The sequence below is a fragment of the Orcinus orca genome, chromosome 8 (assembly GCF_937001465.1).
Source record: "Orcinus orca chromosome 8, mOrcOrc1.1, whole genome shotgun sequence".
Lineage (NCBI taxonomy): Eukaryota > Metazoa > Chordata > Mammalia > Artiodactyla > Delphinidae > Orcinus > Orcinus orca.
This window is the reverse complement of record NC_064566.1, coordinates 9,836,368-9,857,458: the sequence shown is the minus strand read 5'-3', so window position 1 is coordinate 9,857,458 and position 21,091 is coordinate 9,836,368. Positions and strand designations below refer to the sequence as shown.

The following is a 21,091-nucleotide window of genomic DNA, read 5'->3' as shown; positions in this document are numbered from 1 at the left end:
AGGGGAGGAGGCGAGGCCTGACCCATGGAGTGAGGGAGGCCAGGTTTGGGAGGGGAGGAGAGAGGTCACAGGAGAGCAGGGAGGGGAGGGAGGCCAGGAGAGCCTGGGACTGGCTGGGAAGGGGAGAGACAGATGAGGGGACCCCAGCAACATCCCCTAGTGTCTCCACTGACTTTCAGGGAGGAACTTCTCCAAGCCCTGGGGGCACCGAGCGGGGCTGGAGTCCTCAGAGGGGTGGCTCAGATACGAGTCCTTCCACGGGGGGCTTTAGGCACGAGCCGCAAGCCACAGGAGGCTGGGGAGGGGGCAGCAGAGTCTGCTGGGCACCCTGCCTCGTAGATGGAGGGCTAAGATCATTCTGGGCCAGCCACTCCCAAGGAGACAGGGAGGAAAGAGGCTGGGTCGGGGAGGGGGGCGGGCCGGGCCACTCAAGGGGGGGACTTACAGGAAGGATTTCATGTCCAAGCCTCGGTTTCGAATCTGCCCCACCACGTGGTCCCAGCTGCCTGGGTTGGAGCGGCTGCGGCCGCCGGCAGGCCGGTACTTGGAGCCGGCCGAGGAGCCCTGCCGAGCCTGGCCCCGGCCGTAGGCCCGAGAGTTGGGGCCCGGCACGGAGGCCGCGTGGGCCTGCAGCTGGCCCAGGCTCTGGCTGGTGGTGGGCTGGCTGGTCTGCCGGCCCCGCTGGTGCTGGCTCAGCGGCTGCTGCAGGCTCTGCTGCCGCATCAGAGTGCAGGGTCGCTGGCATTTCGGCTCTCCCGTGGAGCTGGGGATAGACTCAAGGGTAGTGGTCGTGGACAGGGTGGAGTCCTCGAAACTTGGGGCGGGTGGAGGAGAGGAGAGAAAGGAGAAGCAGGTGAAGGGATCACAGTGGAGGAGAAAGAAGCCTAGGGCCAGGACGAGGAGGCCCCAGTAAGGGGCGCGCTCTGCCGGCCCTCGCCGGGCCTCCATCAGAGTTGTCGCCACTGCCGTCGTCGCTGCCACCCCCTCAGCCAGGCGGCCGCTGAGCCCCGCGCCCACCCTGAGGCCCCCAGGCCGGCCCCGCCCAGCAGCCCCCCCCCGCCCTGGCCCTGGCTCAGCTAGTGCCCGATACTTCCTGTCTGATGGTCTGGGTGGGGCCGCGGGAGCTGCAGAGGCTGCGTGGTGAAGGCAGGTCCCAGGGCCCTGTGGCTGCCTGTCATGTTGGCCTGGGACGGGGTGGAGGGAGCTGGGCCACCCCCTCCCGTCGTCTCACTGGGGGACCCCGGGAAAGTCTGCCTCTGCATTCTAAGTACTACTGGCGTTTGCAGACGCGAGGAAATCCAGGCCAGCGCAGCGCTGGCCTAGTAATGCGTGGTGAGTCAGCGGAAGCCAGGGATTCTCGTGCTTTGTCCTCGGATGCTGGGGCGCGTCCTCGGGCTCCCGGACCTCTGCCCTGTGGCTGGCGCTGACTCCGGTTCAGGCTCTGGCGCAGATCTTTGCCCTCCTTCTGGGGTTCCTTGTATCTGAGGCTTAGGGTCAATTTCCGGGATCTTGGGAATGACGCCCAGTCAGAGGACGGGACGCAGGAAACCACTTGGCTGGCCACTTTACCACAGTTCTGACGAAGAACAGGGTAATTATCCTGTCCTCTGTGCACCTGTAAGATGGTACCTGCCTCATGGGCCACCAGCATCTCTGAAACACGCTGGGAACAGGGCAAGGACAGACAGGAGACAGGACACGGCTCATCAGAGGTGGTCTGGGGTCAGAGAGACCCAGGGTTCAAAGCCCATCTCTGCCGCTTCTTAACTGTGGGACTTTGGAAAAGGGAGTCCACCTCTCAGTTTCCTCTTCTGTAAAACGGGGTAAAAATTCCTGAGTTGCCTCCGTCATGCAGTTGCCATGGGGACCAATGAGGTCAGGCCCAGGGAAGCATGCTCCCTTGACAGTGGAAGCTGCAAATGTCTTAGGAGGTGGAGACAGAAGGAGTCAGAGACTCCTGGCCTCCCCAGGCAACCTGTCTGCTTTGTCTCCTGGCCAGAGATTTCAGCGCATGCAGGGCCACAGCCTCAGAGGGCCCAACCTCCACTTCTTCTGTTCCTTCCCTCCATCTTCCATTCCAGTTGTCTAGGGCAGGGGTTGGCAAGCTATGGCCTGTGGGCCAAATCTGGCCCACCACTTGTTTTTGTAAATAAAGTTTTACTGGAATACAGCCATTGTCATTAATTTACATCCTGTCTGTGGCTGCTTTGGGGCTACAAGGCTGGGGCTGAGTAGTCATAAAAGAGGGTATGTGACTCGCAAAGCCTCTTCCCTATCAGGCCTCTTATAGAGATAGCTTGCCACCTCCTGGTCTAGAGCCACAGGGTAGCCGTGGTACCCCCGAGCTGCCCGAGGGAGGCCCCAGGGCCCTTGGAGCCACTTTCACCACTGCAACCAGACCTCAGCCTGGCTCACCCCCTGAGCCTATCCTGGGAATCAAAAGGACAACAGTTAGGCTGCCCCTGTGCGCTGAGAGAGAGAAAGAGACAAGAAGAGTGAGAGCAAAAGAGGGAGAGAAAGTCAGAGAATAGTAAAGAGAAAAAGAAAGAAAGAAAGAAAGAAAGACAGAAAGAAAGAGAGAGAGAGAGAAAGAAAGAGAGAGAGAGAGAAAGAAAGACAGGAAGGAAGGAAGGAAGAAAGAAGGAAAGAAAGAAAGAAGGAAAGAAAAGAAAAGGAAAGAAGGAAGGAAGGAAGAAAGAGAGAAAAGCAAAACAGGGCTTTAGCTGGGGTCTTGGAAGGAGCGGCAGCCTTGCCTGGCTCAGGCCTGGAATCAGGGCGACCACCAGAGGCAGGTGCAGGCCTGGCTGGCCAGGGAGGCCCACAGCTCCCGGGGGGCAGGCCGAGGAAGCGGGTGGACGGCACCCGGGCAGCTGCCTCCTCCTCCGTGTTTGACCTCATTTTGGTTTTCTGTCACAGCCCAAATTAGTCCAACTTACAACCTCTCAGTCACAGGAAAGTAAAATCGGTTCCTCCAGGCCTGGAGCCAGTGGATGGCTCAGAGGCCTCAGCCAGCCTGGAGTCTGTGGCCAAAGCAACCTGGCGTGGGTGGGGCGCTGGGCCTGGCTCTCTGAGGGGGTGTCCTGGCGTGGGTGGGGCGCTGGGCCTGGCTCTCTGAGGGGGTGTCCTGGTGTGGGTGGGGCACTGGGCCTGGCTCTCTGAGGGGGTGTGGGGCTTCCCTCTGGGGTTCTCTGGAGGCTCAGTGTCGGGGAGAAATCCGCTTGTGCTCCCTCAGGCCAACGAGCAAATGGGGTCTCAGCGTGGTGGCCCTCGGTGGTCCCAATGGCGGGAACCACAGGCTTTCTAAGGAGAACCAGCCCAGCCGCTAAGAAGGGGTCAGGGCTGTTGGCCTTCTAAGTGAGAGGCTGCTCCATTAGCTGGGAACGAGGCAGTTCTAAAAGCTGAAAATGGAACCTATATCCCAATGGGTGAGAACGGTCGTAGTTCAAAGGATTTAGAGCCCGGAAGGCTCAGCTATGGGGAAATGGAAGGTTCTAAGAGCCAAGATGAGAATAAGGCTGCCCCATGGTGGGAGGGGAGAACATACTGTCTGCTGAGAACAGGAGCTAGCCCTATGTCTGCTGCTCCCAGGGAGGGACTGACTGGCCGGCTCAGACAGTTATTAAAAAGGAAACAGCTCTTCTGTCTGATGTCCAGACCACCTTCGTCAGAAAAGAGAAGTTAGCTAGGGCTCAACAACCCAACCTCCAAGAACACACAATCCCAACAGCTGAGAGTGGGACCGCGCACTGACCAAGACTGGGACAGCCGATGGGGATGGCCGAGATGAGGATGAGCCAGTGGGGGCGTCCCGGCTGCTCAGGGCTGGCCTGTGGAACGGATGGTGTCACAGTGCAAGCAAGACTGGGACAAGCCAATGGAGTCGCCTGAGAGTCAGAATGAAATGGCTTAACCCCGGGTCTAGAGCCACCTGCTGGCTGCAAGAGGGAAAGCCCGGTGGCAGATGAGTGGCAGAAAACAGGCTGAGAGTGGGCCAGCTCCCCAGGGATGGATGGTCCAATGGCTAACAGCTGCAGCCTGATGCCCATGGAGGCTGAGATGGAGCGGCCAATCAAAGAGGATGGGATGACCCAAGGACTGAAATGAAGCTGCCCCGGGGGCAGAAAATGGAATGACCTGGTCACCAGCAAAGAAAGAAACTGATGGGGCAGCAGCCGGAGGCTGAGATGCACAGTGCATGGCTGAGTTAGTCGTGCCCGATGGCAAGGATGATGGGGGTCTCGTGAAGGGATGGGATGAGCCAGGGGCCGAGGACGGCACCTCTGGGGGCAGCAGCGGGCATGCCAGGGGTCCTGCTGTCCACACTGGCGGGGGCAGGCCTGAGCTCACGGCTCCGGCGGCCGTGGGGCCATCACTCACTTGGACAAGTTGAGCTTCCCGGCGGCCAGGTGGCTCTGCACCGTCCGCCAGCGGCCTCTCCCCGCCTTGCCGCTGCTGCCCGGCTCGCTGGGGGCAGCGCCGCCGCTTCTCAAGGCGTCCTCTCCGGGTGGCGGCACCGGCGCCGGCTTCTCCCCCAGCCGGCCTCCCCGCTCCACTGCCAGCCCCGCAGCGGCGGCCACTTTGGCGCCAGCCAGGAGGGTGCCACTGGAGGCACCAGGAGGCAGCCGGTCCAGAGGGGCACCGGGGGTGGCGGTGGGGGGACAGAGGGCAGGCCACACGTGGGGGTGGGGATGGGGTGGTAAGAGGGGGAAAAACAACGACAGATAAAAGGAAGAAAGAGACAGTGAGAGAGGAGGAGGAGAGAGACAGACGGACAAGAGACGACAGAGAGAGAGAGAGAGGGAGAGAGAGAGAGAGAGAGAGACATCAGCACTGCAGATGGGTCACCAGCGGAGCCTGCAGAGAGGAGAGAGGGGACCGGGCGGGCTGGGGTCGGAGAACAACGCACCACGACAGTGGAGGGGGCCCCTCCCCACCGCCTGGGGCTGGGGCGGCGGGGGTGGGGGGAGGACAGCCACCTCCAAGTCTATCCCACAGGACAACGAAGGGTTAACGACGGAGGAAGAGCGGGCTGTCCAGGCCAGGAGGCCCCAAGGCAGGGAGAGAGAGAAAGCCGTGTTAGTCAGAGTTCATCAGCACCACCACCATCACCGCCACCACCGCCACGACCACCGACCACCGACCACCGCCAGAGCAGCCAGGGCAGCGGCACACAGCAGGGAGGAGGAAGCAGCCACACCGAGAGGGAGGGACCAAAAACGGGCAACCCCATCCTGACTGCACAGAGGGGGCCGGGGCCGCGGGGACCAGCTGGGGGCTAGCCCTGGGGGAGGAGACGGGGAGGGGCAGGCAGGCCGGGGGGTCAGGAGGGGTTGCTCGTCTCCATGGTCAGCCTGCCCATGGGGTGCGCGGGTGGGGAGGGGGCAGGAGCAGGAGAAGTGAGGGGCCGGGGGGGACGGGGGGAGGAGGGCGTGCGCGGATACTCGGATACTCGGTACATATGATCAAACCAGGTAAAGTCACTCACTTGAGGGACAGTCGTGGGTCGCCATAAGGGGCGTAGGGTGAAATGTTTAGAATAAACTCCTTGGGAGGGTAGGAGCTCCATTTCTGCTGCACTGTGCTCTCATTGTTATTCCAAAAGTCTCTGTCTAGATCACTGGAGGGGCAGAGAGAGAGGGGAGAAAACAGGGAGATACAAGAAGAAACAAGAACTGCAAGTCCTGTGCGGCGGGCAGAGGGGGAGGGTGGGGCGGGCCGGGGTCGGCTCCTGTGAGGGGAAGAGAGGCGGGTGGCACACGCACGGGCGCACGCGCACACACACACCCGCACACGCTCCAGGGCGGGAGAAGCCGCGTGCAAGGAGGCGAGCCGCAGGCGGGCAGACTGGAGCCTCGCACCCGGGAAGCTGGTGGGAGAGAGAAAGATGGTGAGAGAGGAGGGGAGGGGGAGGGGAAGGGGAGGGAAGAGGTGGGGGGGCCGGGGACACGGCCTGGGCTGGGATGGCGATGGCGTGGGGAGTGGGCGGAGGACAGGGTGCTGGCTTCTGGCTGGAGATTGCTGAAAGGTAGATCAAACCCTGCTGCCCACGTGCTGGGCCTCAGTCTCTCTGCCTGTCGAACCCTAAGGCTGGCTGTAACCGCTGAGCCATCCGCTCTCCCATGCCGGGTTGAGGCCCCAGTTCTGGAAGACCGGGAGTTCTCCCCCCTTCCAGCTACCTAACGGAGCCACTATTGGGACAGGCCCAGCTCCCTGCCAGTCTCTCCTCCTCCCACTGGCCTGAGGTCCCCCTGGCCTCCTCTGTTCTCTCCCGGCCTCGGGAAAGCCTGGGATGCAGGCTTCACAGGAGACCGGCCAGATCTCAGCTGAACGGAAGGCATTCTCTGCTCATTGCAAAAGTGGTGGCTGGGTCACCCCAGCAAAGGGAAGCGTCTCCAGGCCTCTGACATGGTGGTTGTCTGCAGGTCACGGGGGGCCCCTTCACGTGGAGGCCTGGGCCTGTGCGGAGGAAGCCTGCCCTTCTGTGGGGGGACAGATGGGCAGACTCAGCCTCCAGCCCTTGGCATGTACCTGGCCTGCCCCTGTCCTTTTCCAAACTGGAGCTCCTGGGTCTGGAAGGAACGTGTACCCCAGTCTCCCCACCCCCTCCTGTGCTGTGACATGTCCTACCGAAGAAGCAGATATGCTAGAAGCACAGAGAAGGCAGGGACCTCCCCTAGAGGAGGGCAACAGAAGCCTCAGCAGAAGGCGTGGCCTGGAAACCCCAGGAGGACCAGGGGCTTCACCAGCTCGTCAGGCTCCTGGGACCCCAAAGAGCAGAACTGGGAGCACAGGGAAAGGAGGGCAACTCCCAGGCCAAAGGAACATTCCGGAAAGGAGCCACGCCTGAGCCCTCAGGAATGTGTCTACGGGAAGGGGCTCGGGGAGGAGAGTCAGGGGTGGGCCTGGCGTGTGCTGAGGCCACGCCACTGCTCAAGGCCGAGGTGAGAGCCCTGCTGCGGGGAGGGCACTGTCGGGAGGCACACCCCCTGAGGATGGAGGATACGTGTTCTTGGGGGACCTGCTTCTCCCCCACACCACCCCCAGAGTTTGACCTCAACCTTGGTTCTCAACCTTAGCCTCGGGAACAAAGGAGAGAAAGAGGGAGAGAAGCTGAGCTGTCCCCACAGGCCAGGAGGAGACAGTGGCCCTGGGCTGAGGGTGGGCAGGGCCCCCTTGGGCCTCCCTGGTGTGGTCAGTCTCTGCCAGTCCAGAGAACACCTTGGAAACATCTCACAGGAGACTCTGTGCACAGGGTCCAAGGCCAAAGTCCTGAGCCAGCTCACAGGGGCAGTGGGTGCCAGAGGTGGGAGAGGCAGAACAGTCCACTGGGATGGAACCCGACCGGCGGGGGGGGGGGAGTCTCCCTGGGGAGGCTCCCTCCACAGAAGAGCCTATTCCCTATTCCCACCAGAGACATCCTTTGGGCCCCTCCCCTAGTGTAACAGAGAGATGGAGCAGTTGGAAGGCCTCTCTCCCCCTGCCCCCTCCAGATCTCCAAAATCGAGGGCCATCCAACCCTAGGTCCTGGAGAGAGATCCACCCAGGGTCATCACTGCCAGGCTGGTCTCCCACCCTGTGCTCCAAGGAGCTCCAGGGCCCCTTGGGTTGTATGCTGTGGTACCAGAAAAGAGGATCTTTAATTAAAGAAGTTTATGAAACACTGATTCCTGTACTGCAGGACTTCTCAGAGCCTTTAATGTGCCAATGAATATCACTGTTTCCCAAACTTAGTTGGTCATGGAACCCTTGATTCATGGGATCACTATTAATCTTTTATGGGGCACAAGCGCTCTGAGGAACACAGTTTGAGAAACAGTATTAAAGAATGCAGCTTCCCAGAATCCTTGATAACACGATCCTTTTGGAGGAGGTCCTAAGCCCAGGGGGAGATTGTGCAGCAGGTAAACCCTGCTTCCTGCCACTCGACTGGCTTTGGGCCCAGGGAAGAGGCAAAGGCCTAGGAACCTGGGGGCATGTAGACAAGAAAGGTGGCTTCCTCCCCCTGGGGCAGAGGGTCTGAAAGCTCAGCCGGGTGGGAGGGGGCAGGGACTGCAGGGCCACAGAGAGGCAGGGGACGACCCACTGTTGCGCTCACTTTGCCTTAGAGAGCCCGCAGAGCCTGCTCCCCGCCCCACTGCCCCCTCTCTGCTTCTCTTGTGGGCCCTTTTTAGGTCTATCTAGTACACACACAGCCTTACCCAGGAAGCTGATGGTCAGCTGGCAGAGACAAGCTCTCTGGCCCAGACCGTGGCTGCAAACTCGGTTAGAGGCCTGGCCTGGAGGTGGCAGGTGCCGGGCTGGCCCCGTGCTCCCGCCATGTGGTCCCTCCCCTCTTCAGAAAGCCTGGGGCCTGGGCTCTGCCAGCTCTCGGCTTTGAAGACTGGAGAGCATGCAACTAAACCCAGCTTCAAAGGCTCCCCGCGGCCTCCTCCCAAGCCCAGCCTCGGCCTGGCCCACCCCTTCACTTACCCGCCCCCCAACAGACACACACCCACAGCTTCTGCGAAGGCCCCAAACAGGGTCAGAGCAAGAGATGCAAAAAGAGGAGGGGGGCCGACGAGGGGCAGGGAGGGAGCCCTCAGGAGAAGGGGAGAGGAAGGAGGGAAGTAGGAAGACAGGAAGATAGACCAGGGGAAGGGCAGGAGGGAAGGCATGGGCAGGCGCGGCTGGGGCCTTGAGTTGAAGGAGGCAGGGTGGGGCAGGAAGGGCTGGGGGAGGCCCCGCTTCCAGGCGGAGCCCTTGGCTGGCAGGCTAAGATGGAGGGGCGTCCCGCAGCCTCCCCGTGAAGGCCTAGGCCAAGAAGCAGAGAGGAAAGGGCCAGGCACTGGCCAAAGGGTACAGAGCCCTCTAGGGAGAGCCCCACCCCTACTGCCCTGTTCCCAGAGCCCCCAACCAGGTGAGAACCTTCTCCCAGCGTCTCCCAGTGACCCTCAGCAGGGGTCTGCAGAGGGTCTGCAGTGCACGGCAGACCTGCCGACTTGAAGACTGATCTCAGAGCCAAATGCGGAAACTGGGGTGAGCCAGAGGCAGCAAGATGTGCATTGGGGACCGGGCGTGACGGGGGAGGGGAGAGTCTCTCCCCATCGCTCTGCTTTCCCTGAGCAGACCAACACTGGGTCCTGCTGGGGTCCCCAGGGTTTTTGTCCGTCCTTCTTCCAGGTTACCCTCAGAACATTGGTGGGGTCTGAGGAAAGAGTCTGAGCCGCCACCACCCACCCCCAGAGAGGGGCTCCCCAGCCCCAGGGCTGGGGGAGGAGCTTGGAGGTGCAGGGGAGTTAGGCAGGGCTTGGGGACAGCGTGAGTGTGACGTGAGGGTTGGAAGGAGGAAGTAGCGCCCGGGGTCGAGGGAAGAAGCGGACAGTGCTGGGAGGGAGACCAGCCAGAACACGGGGCTGGGGGCCCTGGAACACTGAGGGTCTGGGAAGCACAGGCAGGAAAGGCGGAGCCCCGGGCCACCCTGAGGTGCTGGGAGTGGGTGTATGGGACTGGGCTGGGGAGAGAGCAAGGCACCAGGTTGTGAGGGGGGAAACTGAATGTGTGTGTGGCCAGATCTGGGGGGGTGGTCCTCCCACTTGGGCTGCCTGCGTGCCCCACCCCAAACTCGAAGCCTGGCACCTACTTGATGGCCTTCTTCTCACTGCGCCCACGCCCTGAGTCTGGCGTGCCCACCGTCTCCAAGGAGTTCTTGTAGCGTTTGCCCTGTGGAGACAGCACCAGGGTCACTCCTGGGAGACAGGGCTGGACTCTCCCTGCCTCCCCAGAACGGGGCCCTGGGGGGAGGGGAGTACACTGGAGCCCAGCCTCGGCAACAAGGTCTGGGGCCAACGTGTGAGGGTGTCACCACCTTGGGTGCCAGCCCTACCAATCCCTGATCCCTGGTGGGCAACTCCTGGGCCCCATCGGGCTCTAGGACTTGGCCCGCCCCCTTGACCTGCACCCCATCCCTGACCCCTAGGGATGAGGTCCCTCCCATCTGCCTGTCTCCTGGGGCTCTGGCTCGGCTCCCAGAAGCATATCTCCCTCTGCCGTGGACAGACGGCTCTCAGGCGCCTGGCCACGTCCCACTGGCCACGTCACTGCCCCCAGATGGTGGGGTGGCATCCTGCAGGGCAAGGTTGGCAGTGGCCAGTGACGTGAGTGGCAGGGGCAGGGAGAGGGCCCGTGCCCAGTCCTGCCGGGGCCATGTCCGTCACTGTCTGGGGGCTCCCTGGGGGTCCCTCCTGCCCCGGGCCCGTGAGGCAGGGCAGGGCCTGAGCACCCTCCTTCACAGGAAGGCAGCCTTGGGAAGCGAGGCTGCCCACTGACGCTGGGGCCGGGGGCAGCCTGGCTCTTCCTCAGCCAGCACAGGTGGAGGGAGGGGCAGGGCAGGATGACGGGGTGGGCATGCCAGGTCCCCTGGCTAGAGGAAGGCTGCAGCGGTGACAGGGCCTGCTGCCAGGAAGGTGAGCACCATTCACCTCTTTGGTTTGGGTTTCTAAATTTAGCTCACACAGAGCCCGGCACCATTAACATTCCTGGCTGCCACCAAATGTCCTCACGCACACCCAGGGGCCACGGGCCTGGGCGGGGGAGGGGGGCTGTGCAGGGGCCGGAGCTGTCTCCCACTGGGCACCGGCCTGCCCCTGCCCAGCCGAGTGGGGTCGGGGACACACGCACACGCACACGCACACGCAGGCACACATTCCTCCAACATCCCGTCATGTGAGCCAAGACCACAGCCACATCAGTCAATTACTGCATCCTCCCTGAAGCAAAATAAAAGCCACACGGCCGCGTTCACCGACGCTCCCGCCAGCTGCAGCCCCTTCCGGGGACTGGAGCCGCCTGCTTCGGGAGAACAACAGCGGAGCTCCCAGGAAGGGGTGGAGGTGGGGGGAGGGCCCTCATGCCACCTCCAGTACCCCTGTGCCTCAGGGGTGCCAGGGTCCTGTCCCAGCAGTGCCCCACATTCTTCATGTCACCCTGCTCACGTCCCGTGCCCTCTCCAGCCCCCCTTTCCCCTCCTGTCTGAAATGGTGTGATGTCACTGGATCAGCCCTGGGTCCCTCACCCTTCAAGCTTCTCATCACAGATATTATTATTATTACTCTGCTTACCTACTTCAGCTCCCACCCCAGGGAACGTTGTCCCCAGTGGCAGGGACTGTATGGGCTCTGGTACTTGGTGTGGAACCTGGTACCCGGCAGTTCCCCAAATCCATTAACTGGAAGCCCCACCCCCCAGGGGTCCAAGCCTCAGGCCGTTGCCTCTGAGCCAGAACTTTAAGAGTTAAAAAACAGAGCTGCTGGATCCCCTGGGTCCACAAAAGCTGCCCTCTCTCAGCTCAACTCCGGTCCCTCCCATCATTACCCAGAAGTTCAAATCCCAAACAATTCCTAGTTCCAACTGGGCAGATCAGGAGCCTGGAGCCCCTCCCTGGTGGCCAAGGGCCCTTCTTGGGCAGGACCCTCAGGCAGGAGCCCCGCCCCCCGTTCTCCAGCAGTTGCGGCAGCGTGGGGCAGGCAGCACCCTGCCGAGAGCCCCCCCATCCCACCCCTCACCCCTTCTCCTCTTTCTTCCTAGTCTTCAGGGAACTTGCTCTGGTCCGCACCCTCTTCGAAGGCTGGTCCATTGCCCCTTCCCCAAGGCCCGGCACCTGGTTCACCCAAGGCATTCTGGGAGCTTCTGCCTGTCCCTCTTCCTTCCACAGCTCAGAGAGGCTTCCCCTCCAGCTGCAAGGACCCTTTTGCAGAGGAGCTGGGGCACATGGGGGACAGAAACCAGGGCAGGACTTGCCTTGGGGGTCAGGGGAAGTTAATGGGGCAACGATAGGAACCCCAGGTGGGTACAGGAGACATAAAACAGCTCCAAAGGAGCCCAATCCCCCAAGCCTGCTTATCAGGGAGGGGGTTGGCCAGGCTGATCCGGAAAAAGCCAGTTGGAGATTAAGGAAGTTATTAATGTTTGGAAATGGGATCTGGGCTGTCAGGTATCACGTCACTGCTGCTGAGGGGACAGGCAGGCAAGGAGAGCTCAGCAACTGTGCAGGGGGAGCATTGTAAAGCCCCTTCCATGGAGCATGGAGACAGCCTGGACAAAAGGCTCCCTGGCTTCTGAGACCAGGGGTTGGAAGGGGGTGGCAGGATTGGGGGTCCTAGGCGAAGGAACGTTCTATCAGCAGCTCAGAGGGACAAGTCAAGAGGGACACACTGCGGTCCGGACCCCTGAGACCCCTGAGGAAGCTCTGGCTGGAGGCTGGGAGGAGGGGCTGGGCCAGGGAAGGTTCCACAGCTCTCAGCTTCCCGAGGCACTTACTGCACTGACAGGCCCCCACCTGCTACAAAAGCTGTCATCTCTGAACTCCTGTCTCCAGGTGAGTGGGGGTAGGGCTCTCAACGAACACAGAGAAACACACACACACACACACACACACACTGTACCAATGCCCTCAAAGTCGACACCCTTAGCACAAAAGACCCCCGCTCAAGGTCACCAGCAGCGCCTGTTCATACAACTCTCCCCTGCCTTCAAATACAGACAGACAGACAGACAGCCGGACGGGCCCTGCAGCGAGGCGCACAGGGCTGCAGTGCGTGCGAGCCACTCCCCAGCCTCGGAGGACGTTCGCACACCCGAGCACGTGGCCAAGCCCCTCCTCCACCTCCCCTGAAATTCTGAGACAGACAGAGAGACAGGAAATCCAGGAACAATGCAGGGCAGCCAGTCTGGCACCTGCATGCAAGGAGTGGGCCCGAGTCACACACACACTCGCACACACTCACACGTGGGGCAGGGCTGGCCTTCTCCCTGGCTCCTCTCCAGGGAAAGGAGCTTCCTGAAGCTGAACATCCCGGGATGAAGAATGACTCCCATCTCCCGGGTTCGCCTTTCCTGAAGGAAGCACGCTGGGTTATGGGCCTCTTGGGCCCTCCCCAGGAGCATCTGCCCCTTCTCTTCGTTAGGACTAAGGCATTGAGCCCCCGCCCACACAGCACCCGTGGCCACAGCCCTTCCCCCCACCGTGCCCCCCGCCCCTCTGTGGCGGGCAGGGAGAGAATGGGGCTCCCAGATGCGGCACCCTGCCCTCCCTCCCACCGTTCTCAATCTGGGGCATGGAAGGTGCCTGCCAGGGACCCTTCTTCACCTAAGCCTGGAAAGGCCCCACACCTGGGACACCTCTGGGCCCACCTTCGGGGGTCCTCCCTGCAGTCCCCAAAGTCCCCATCGCACTTCTAAGCTGGGGCAGCAGGACGGGGCATGAGTAGGGTTCTCGAGGCTCAGCCCCACTCTGGGAGCGGCCAGGGCGCAGGGAGGGCGGCTCAGCCTGGCTCCTCCTCCTCCCGGCGCCCTCCGGTGATGAATGTCCCTCCTGATGGTCTCGTTACTTACTGATGGCCTAATCCTGCTCGTTAATTTCCCAGCCCTCGTTAAAAATGAAAAGAAGCCGTTTGTGCTTGTACAAACCCCCAGAACCAGGATGGATGTGCGGGCGCCCAGGGGGGCGGGGGGGCGGGCCGGGTCAGGCGGAGCCTCCTCATTGGACAGGAGGCCCAGCTCGGCCACGCCCAGCCCTGTGCTGGGGGCCGTGGGCGGAGGGCACGGGGCGCTCAGAGCTGTGTGGGAGGGGGCCTCGATTCTCAGTCTGCGCGTGCGTGCGTGTGGTGTGAGTTTCCACGGAAGTGTGCCTATGTGGGCAAGTGGGTCATCTGCACGCGCCCTTGAGAGCGTTCGCGAGCCTGTAATTGAGTGGGGGTGGGGGCAGGGCCAGGCCCCGTCCCCGGGGCCCTTGGGAGCCTCACCAGTTTGCGCTGACACCAGTGGCAGAGGCCGCAGAGGACGACAGTGACGCTAAGGCTGACGGTGATGATGGCAGAGACCAGCAGGACATCGCGGGTGGGCGCCCCTGGAGAGGACACACACAGGTCAGACCCTCACTGGCCAGGGCCAGCTACCCTCCCTCAGCCCAGAGCCCCCCGGAACCACCACCCTAGCCACACTGGGAGCTCTGTGCCCCAAGTTCTACTCCCAGCTCTGCCTTGCTGGCTGACCTTGGGCAGTCTCTTCCTCTCTCTGCATCTCACTTTCCTCACCTGTAAAATGGGAGTCTCCGGGCAGGTCTCTCCCAGTCCCTCACTGCACGAGCCCTGCGTGGGGTCCGCACCATCCCCCAAACTTCGCACCCTCGAAGGGAGAGGCCAAGTGTGCCCTTGGCCTAGCCAGGCCTCACCCACCGGGCTTTCAAATGCCTCTAAAAGAGCCACCGCTTCTGTGTGGCATGATTCCATCCCCGCCCGCCCCCTCCCCCACATACCCGGAGCCACAGCTCCAGCCCAATTTGCCCAAAGCGTTAGTTCCCGTAGTCCCTCTGACGACATCTGCCCCACAGGCACTGACAGACCCTCTTAAGTGTTGCCCAAGACTCAACAGCTACATGTATAGTCAAAGAGGGAATCTCTGGAACGCTCTGACCCGTCCTCATCCCCTTTGGCTCAGCTTTTTCTGGGCTGCAAGTCTACCCAGCTGGCCTCTGCACACCCTGTCCTCCCATGCCCTAGCCCCTGAGCTCGCCTCCAGTCCTCCCACCCCATCGGCTCAGCGCCCCCTTTGTTGGCTGGCAATGTCCTTAATGTTCCCCAGGGGCTGCCCCACAGCTTCCATTCTAACAGCTCAGGGGTCCTGTGCTTTCGGAGTGGAAACCTTGATGGACTTGCCCTGGGAGCAAAACCCCGGGTTTCTGTGTAAATCCCACCACTTGCTAGCTGTGTGGCTTTAGTCACCTAACAGCTCAGTTCCTCCCCCCGCCCCCGGAAATGTGGATTAAACCTCCTCCCTCCCTCCTCACAGGTGGCTGTAAACACGAGCCCAGAGCAAAGGTAAGGAAGGCAAAACTTGACCAGAAATCGTCCTGTGGGGGAGTGAGTCGACAGAGACCGGCATAGATCACTCGTGCTCTGTAAATGTGTGTACGGCGGGGACGCGTCTAAAAGTCAAGGGGATGCTGTTTATTTACAGAGGAGCCTGCTTAGGCTTTCGGTTTCAGCGATGGTGGTAATTAAGAGTTGACAAGATCTGTCTGGTCCCGGTTCCTTTGGTTTTAGCTTCTGGCGTCCGGTGTCTCATGCTTTGCTGCGGGGCCTCATGAAGGAGGGCCAGGCGGTCATCCCCTGTTCTCAGGGCCCTCGGGCCGCCTCCCACCACCACTCCAGTGCCCTGGGCAGCCAGTCTGCTGCCCGCTCTCCCCAGAATCCTGATTGGGCCCCACCCCTCCCTCCCCAACCTCCGGAGCCGCAGAGCTGTGGGAAAAAGCCACCCTTGCTGGGCGCCTCCTGTCCACCTGCCAGGCCAACTAAGCTTCCTCCCATCCCAGGTCCACAGCCTCGGTCCCCAGGAAGCCACTGCACCAGTTCACTGTCAACCTCAGGGCCCACAGCACCAGGGAGCTCTGATCCGGACAGTCCACAGACACCGAGGAACTGGTCCTGCCTTTCCCTCCCTCGGGTGGAGGAGCGCAGCTCTGCAAGGCTGAAGGGGCCACATTTGTCACAGTTCTCAGGCCAAATGGGAGGCCTCCATCTTTAACCTCCAGGCTTCTGGGGATGGGGGGGTGCATAATACCACAGGGCACACCACCAGGGCCCCCAGACTCAGGCCTGTGGTAAAGAGGTGTGCGAACACACCTTCCGAGAATGAGGCCGGCGCTTTTTCTAACTCTCTTCATGGAAGCTGCCCCTGCCCCACGGGGAGGGTCTGGGGGGCGGGGCGCTATCGATCCCTGGTCCGGGAAGATCCCACATGCCACGGAGCACCTAAACCCGTGCGCCACAACTACTGAGCCTGCGCTCTAGAGCCTGAGAGCCACAACTACTGAAGCCCTCATGCCTAGAGCCTGTGCTCCGCAACAAGAGAAGCCACCACAGTGAGAAGCCTGCGCACCGCAACAAAGAGTAGCCCCCCACCCCTGACCTCCCACTCGCCGCAGCTAGAGGAAGCCCCCACGCAGCAACAGAGACTCAACGCAGCCAAAAATAAATAAATAAAATATACATAAATTTATAAAAAACAAACAAACCCTACATTAAAAGAAACAAAGTGAAGATAATAATGGCACTCACCCCGTGGTAGTACTCAGTAGATACGGATTATTATTAAGGTTGTTGGGTTAGTTCCCACTCAGGTGTACAGAGAGCTCTGGAAACACAGATGAAGAAGTGGTTGCTGGACTAGGGAGCTATCTGGGAAGGCTTTCCTGAGGAGGCGGTATTTGGTGTGGTCTGGGAGAGGGATGTGAGGTGAGGGTAGGACAATCTGGGCAGAGGGAACGGCGAGAGCAAAGGCATGAGAGGGGAAGAAGGGTCAGGCGTGTTGCTTGAGGAGCTGGACTAGGTTATGGGGAGTGAAGTGGCGATCCAGGCTGGGAATGAGAGTAGGGCCCGATGGCGAGGGGCTTTGTCTTCCAGGCCGAGGGGCTTCCTGTGTTAGTAGGCCGTAGGAGCCATGGAAGGTTTTTGAGCAGGGGAGGGGCAGGGTCAGAGGGCGAGTCAGCGAGCTCACGAGCTGGGAGCTGTGGCAGGAGGTCAGAGTCCAGGTGATTCCTCTGCCCCGCACCCTCCCCCACATATCTCTGGCCATGGGGCAATTCTCCAAGGGATTACCTCCCTGGAGCCTCTTCCTCTCTTTGCCAAACAAGGTCCTTATCAAAAACTGCTCTTCAAGCCCTGCTCTAGGCTGGAGAGCCCCTGAGGACAGAGGCTGTCAATCCCAAAAGCCAGTGGTCCCCAGAGACCCAGGGAATGCCCATCTTAAGCAATTAGTATTCTGTGGGCATGGAGAATTAGCACTGGGCTAATTGGAGTCTAGGAGAATGAGGCTGAGGCCTTATTCTGGCCACTAACCAGCTGTGTGGCCACGAGCAAGGCGACCTCTTGGAATCGGTGCCTTCACGTGTGGAGAGCTGATCCTTCCTCACTCTGATGAGAAGCAGGGGTTCTAGGTGCTCCACATGCAGCAACAAATTCGTCTTCACAACAATAACCGAGGTGAGCATTAAGACTGTCCCCATCTTACAGATGGGGAAACTGAGGTACGGAGGGGCCAAGTACTTTGCCCAAGGTCATTCAGCTAGTAGGCGGTGGAGCCAGGGTTCGAACCCAGGCAGTCTGACTCACAGTCTACATTCTTTGTCTCGACATCACACCCACTACAGAGGCGAGTGGCCAGTGGTTTTCCAGGTGTGTTCTTTGGAACACCTAGGGTTCCCAGGAATTTCTCAGGGGCCACAGAGATGGATGCTGAGTAGACGGGGCTGTGTCCCTTCAAGCCCTGTTCAACGAAAGCAGCATGGTTTCCCTGTTCCACATCTTGGGCTTCCACAGAAAGTTCCATTTGAGGAAAGGGATGTGTTACTAAGGAAAGTTGAACCCTCCTGGATCAGTGACCCTAGGAACCCCTGCAGCATGAACGGATGCTGTCATCTTCCAGGCAGCTGACCCCTCCCCCAAAGAGTCCCAAAGATTCCCTGCCCCCCACCCCAAGCAACCCTTGGACAGCCCTTGAATCCACGGTAAAACAAATCCTTGCCAGTGCAAATTGCATCGATGCTGTGAACAAAAGTGACACGATGTCCTCGGCCTGCACGCGACATTGCCATCAAGGGGGGCAAGCCTGTTCTTGCCTGCCAGCCAGGGCGAAACCATTCCCAGAACACGGAGTCACTATGTCTCGGGCTGCAAGGGACCTTGGAAGTCAGGCCTCATCAATGAACGCACGCCCTGGGCAGCCCTGTCAGGGGCAGGAAGCTGCTTCTGCAGGATGCAGACCCTCCACAAATGGGCGTTGGTAGCTAGGGCTGCTGTGTCTTGAGCTGAGCTCAATCTGTCTCCCTGGAACTTCCCCCCAAGGTCCTAAGCTTGTCCTCTGGAGCTGCCGGGAACAAACCAGCTCCCACTGCCACATGACAGGCCTCCAAATCCCTGCTGACAGCTCTCATGTCCCCTTCCAGTCTTCTCCAGGCAAAGCTGCCCCAGCCCTTCTAACCCTTCCTCCGATGACATACATGGTTTCAAGTCCCCTTAGCGTCAGCATATTAACATTTGGGGAAAGAAAATATTGCAGCCCTAGTCAGCCTTTTGACAGAGCTGAGTTCCACGACCTATCCGTGGGCAGAGGAGACATCTGGGTCCCAGGGATGAGACACAGACAAGGGCAGACAGATGACATCGGGAGACTTGGGAGGCTGGGTGAGCCAGGAACAAGGAGAGCTAGGCCTCTGGGGTCCAGTCCCAAGAGTGCCAGGATGTGAGATGTAAACTCAGGCATGTCCCTGACCTTCTGCCCAGGCCTTTGGTGGCCATGTCAACCAATTAGAGCCCAGGATTAATGACAATCCAGTAGAGTCCTGTAGGCTTTGCCAGGTGCTGTGGGCATAGCCCATGGTTCTGACCATGCCACCCCACCGGGAGCTCTCAGGGTAAATAAAACCTGTGTGCTTGAGGAGGTGGACCCATTTTGCAGGTGGACAAGATGCCCACACACAGCCTTCCCTTCTAGAACATCAACTCCATGAGGGCATGGCTCAATCTCGTGTTCACCGTTGTCTTCTCAGCACCAAGGACAGAGCCAGGCATATAGTAGGTGTCCAATAAATGCTTGTTGAATGAATGAGGAGGAATCCCAAGCCTCTAGGAATGATAGTAATAGAGGCTACCATTTATTAAGTGCCTACTGTGTACCAGACTATGAAGGTAGGGGCTGTACCTGCTTTGTTCATTCTGATAACCTCTGTGACAGGCAAACCCACAGGAGGTGCTCAGTAAATATTTGTTGAATGTCCAGTGCTTGCATACGTTATCTCACTTGTCACCCAAACAAGACGGGATAGAAAAGATGGGACAGGCTGCAGTGACAGAGTTTGAGAGCCTCTCTCCTTTAAACACACACACACACACACACACACACACACACACACACACACACACACACACACACACACACACACACACACACACACACACACACACACCAGGATCCCTTCTGGTCTTCCCCCATGCCCATCTTTGACTGACAAGTCCTGATTTTTCTAGACCCAGATGAAAAGCACCTCCTCCAGGAAGCCTTCCATAATCTCCCCAGTGGGAATTAATTTCACAGAGCTCCCATCACACTGTGCCTGCACCCTTCTTTTAAGGTGCAGTGACTAAGTGCCAGGGCTCTGGAGCCAGACTGTCAGGCAATTCGGATTCTTATTCTTCCAAGCTGTGTGACCTCATCTCTGTGTGCCTTGGTTTCCCCATCTGTAAACAGGGATAGTACAGGCCCCGTAGCACTACTGTGAGGTTTAAAGGAATTAGCACAAAGAATGCACTTAGCACAGTGCCTGACACGGAATAAGTAGGCAGTAAATGCTAGCTATTATCGTAGCATTACCACGTCGAACCCTGCATTAGAGACATCTGAGGCAGGGAGTTGGCCCTCAGTGTGTTGTATGAAATACTGAATACACATTCAGTTTTCCCCACAGGATAGTGGAAGCCAGGGGTCACGTCTTATTCGATCTCGTGCACCCCTGATCCCTGCCCCAGGACCTGGCCCAGGGCTTAACCAAGAGCAAGTATCAGTGAACACCTATGGCAAGGAATGGGGAGGGCTGAGGCATGGGGCTGGGGGGTGAGGGTGGGCAACAGCTGGAAGCCAGGCTGGGCTTCAGGTGTGAACTGCAGAAATGATCCCGTCCCTTGCCAGGGCTCTGCTCCCACTCCCAACTCCTTCTCATCTCCTCAGCAAGCCATGATTTATAGATGAACAGAATCAAACAGGGCCGCTGGCTGCTGAGGAGCTGCCGGAGAGGGAATGGACTTCTGAGGGCAAGCTCACCAGCTGCCCAGGGTGGAGCAGGAGGGGAGGGGGAGCAGGTGCGCACCTACAGGCCAGAGACGTGGACACCCATGGCTCACACACACGAGCCACGGAGACTCACCCTCGGCACAGACGCCTGTGCCCGCCTCCCGCGTATAAACACGCGCGCGTGCGCACACACACACACACACAAGCCATGCTGACTCACCCCTTGAATGGACACCCATGCTCACACTCATACACAAACACGCACACACACCCACGGTCACGGTCATGGTCACGGTCACGAACAGATGCCTAGACCACTCTGCTGTCCACGAGGTCTAAATGTTCATGCACTTCCTCTGGCCTGGAATTCTCCCCCCATGCATATCTGTCCTCTGGAGCAGAGCAGTGGGACAGGCAGTAGACTTGCAAATGACTTGGGTTCAAGTCCCACCTCTGCTCCCAGCCAGTGACCCAGGGCGAGTCCCATTCTGGGCCTCAGTGTTTTACCTTCAAACGATGATAAGAACCCCTGACCTGCCCTGCTGGGGTGTTGTCAGGATCAAATAATAGCTAACGTTCATTGAGCACGTGCCTTTTGTGGTAGACACCGTGCCAGGAAGTCTATAGGCACCATCTCATGTGCTCTCTGCAACCTTTAAAATTATTATTCCCATTTCGCAGAGGAAAAAACAGGTGTGGGGAATTAAGGCAACTTGAACTTGTCCTTGACCCTGCTATGGCTGTCCCCCTCTGAGGTGAAGCACGTGACAGCACTCTGTAACATGCTACACTGCGTGACCCAGCCACACCCCACTTCCCTCCTTCCTTCAAGAAGGCCAACCTCTTTCACACTTGAGACTTCACATAAGCTCTTCCCTCTGCCTGGAATGCCCTCCCTTCTATTCTCTTCTTTCTATTCTCAAAATCCCTAGACAAAGATGGTCTTCATTCCCTCACACATTCCTTTCTGTTGCCCCCATAACTATGACAATTCATCACTGTGGGTTAATAATTAGCATTTTGTATGTCTTTCCCCCACTGGGAACACTTGGAGGGCTGAGACCCCCCAGATCACTCATCTCTGTAGCCCAAGGTCTGGTACACTGGAGAGGCTGGATAAATATGTGCTAAACAAATGCATGAAATTATTCAAGGTCCATGTGAGCCTTCCTCCTCCAGGAAGCCCTCCCTGATGACAAGCGTTCACAGCAGTCTCCAAACTTGAATGAACTGCCTTCTATCCAGCCTCCTTTTCTTGGGAGTAGGCCTGTCC

The 21,091-nt window shown here is 59.5% G+C and overlaps 1 protein-coding gene across 12 annotated transcripts in view; it reads right to left on the bottom strand.

Annotated features, from left to right (window-relative positions):
- The window catches only part of SYT7 (synaptotagmin 7), a 64,164-nt gene that overhangs the window by 21,472 nt on the left and 21,601 nt on the right, over positions 1–21,091 (bottom strand). For 2 of the 12 annotated variants that reach the window (XM_049713309.1, XM_049713308.1), the window contains exons 2-7: positions 13,779–13,882; positions 9,620–9,699; positions 5,785–5,866; positions 5,486–5,617; positions 4,378–4,602; positions 446–814 (exon numbers count right to left, since the gene is read on the bottom strand). In XM_049713309.1, coding sequence (XP_049569266.1) covers positions 446–814; positions 4,378–4,602; positions 5,486–5,617; positions 5,785–5,866; positions 9,620–9,699; positions 13,779–13,867 — 977 coding nt within the window. In that variant the 5' untranslated portion in view covers positions 13,868–13,882. The other 10 variants (XM_033414107.2, XM_049713311.1, XM_049713310.1 and 7 more) reach the window with 9 other exon arrangements.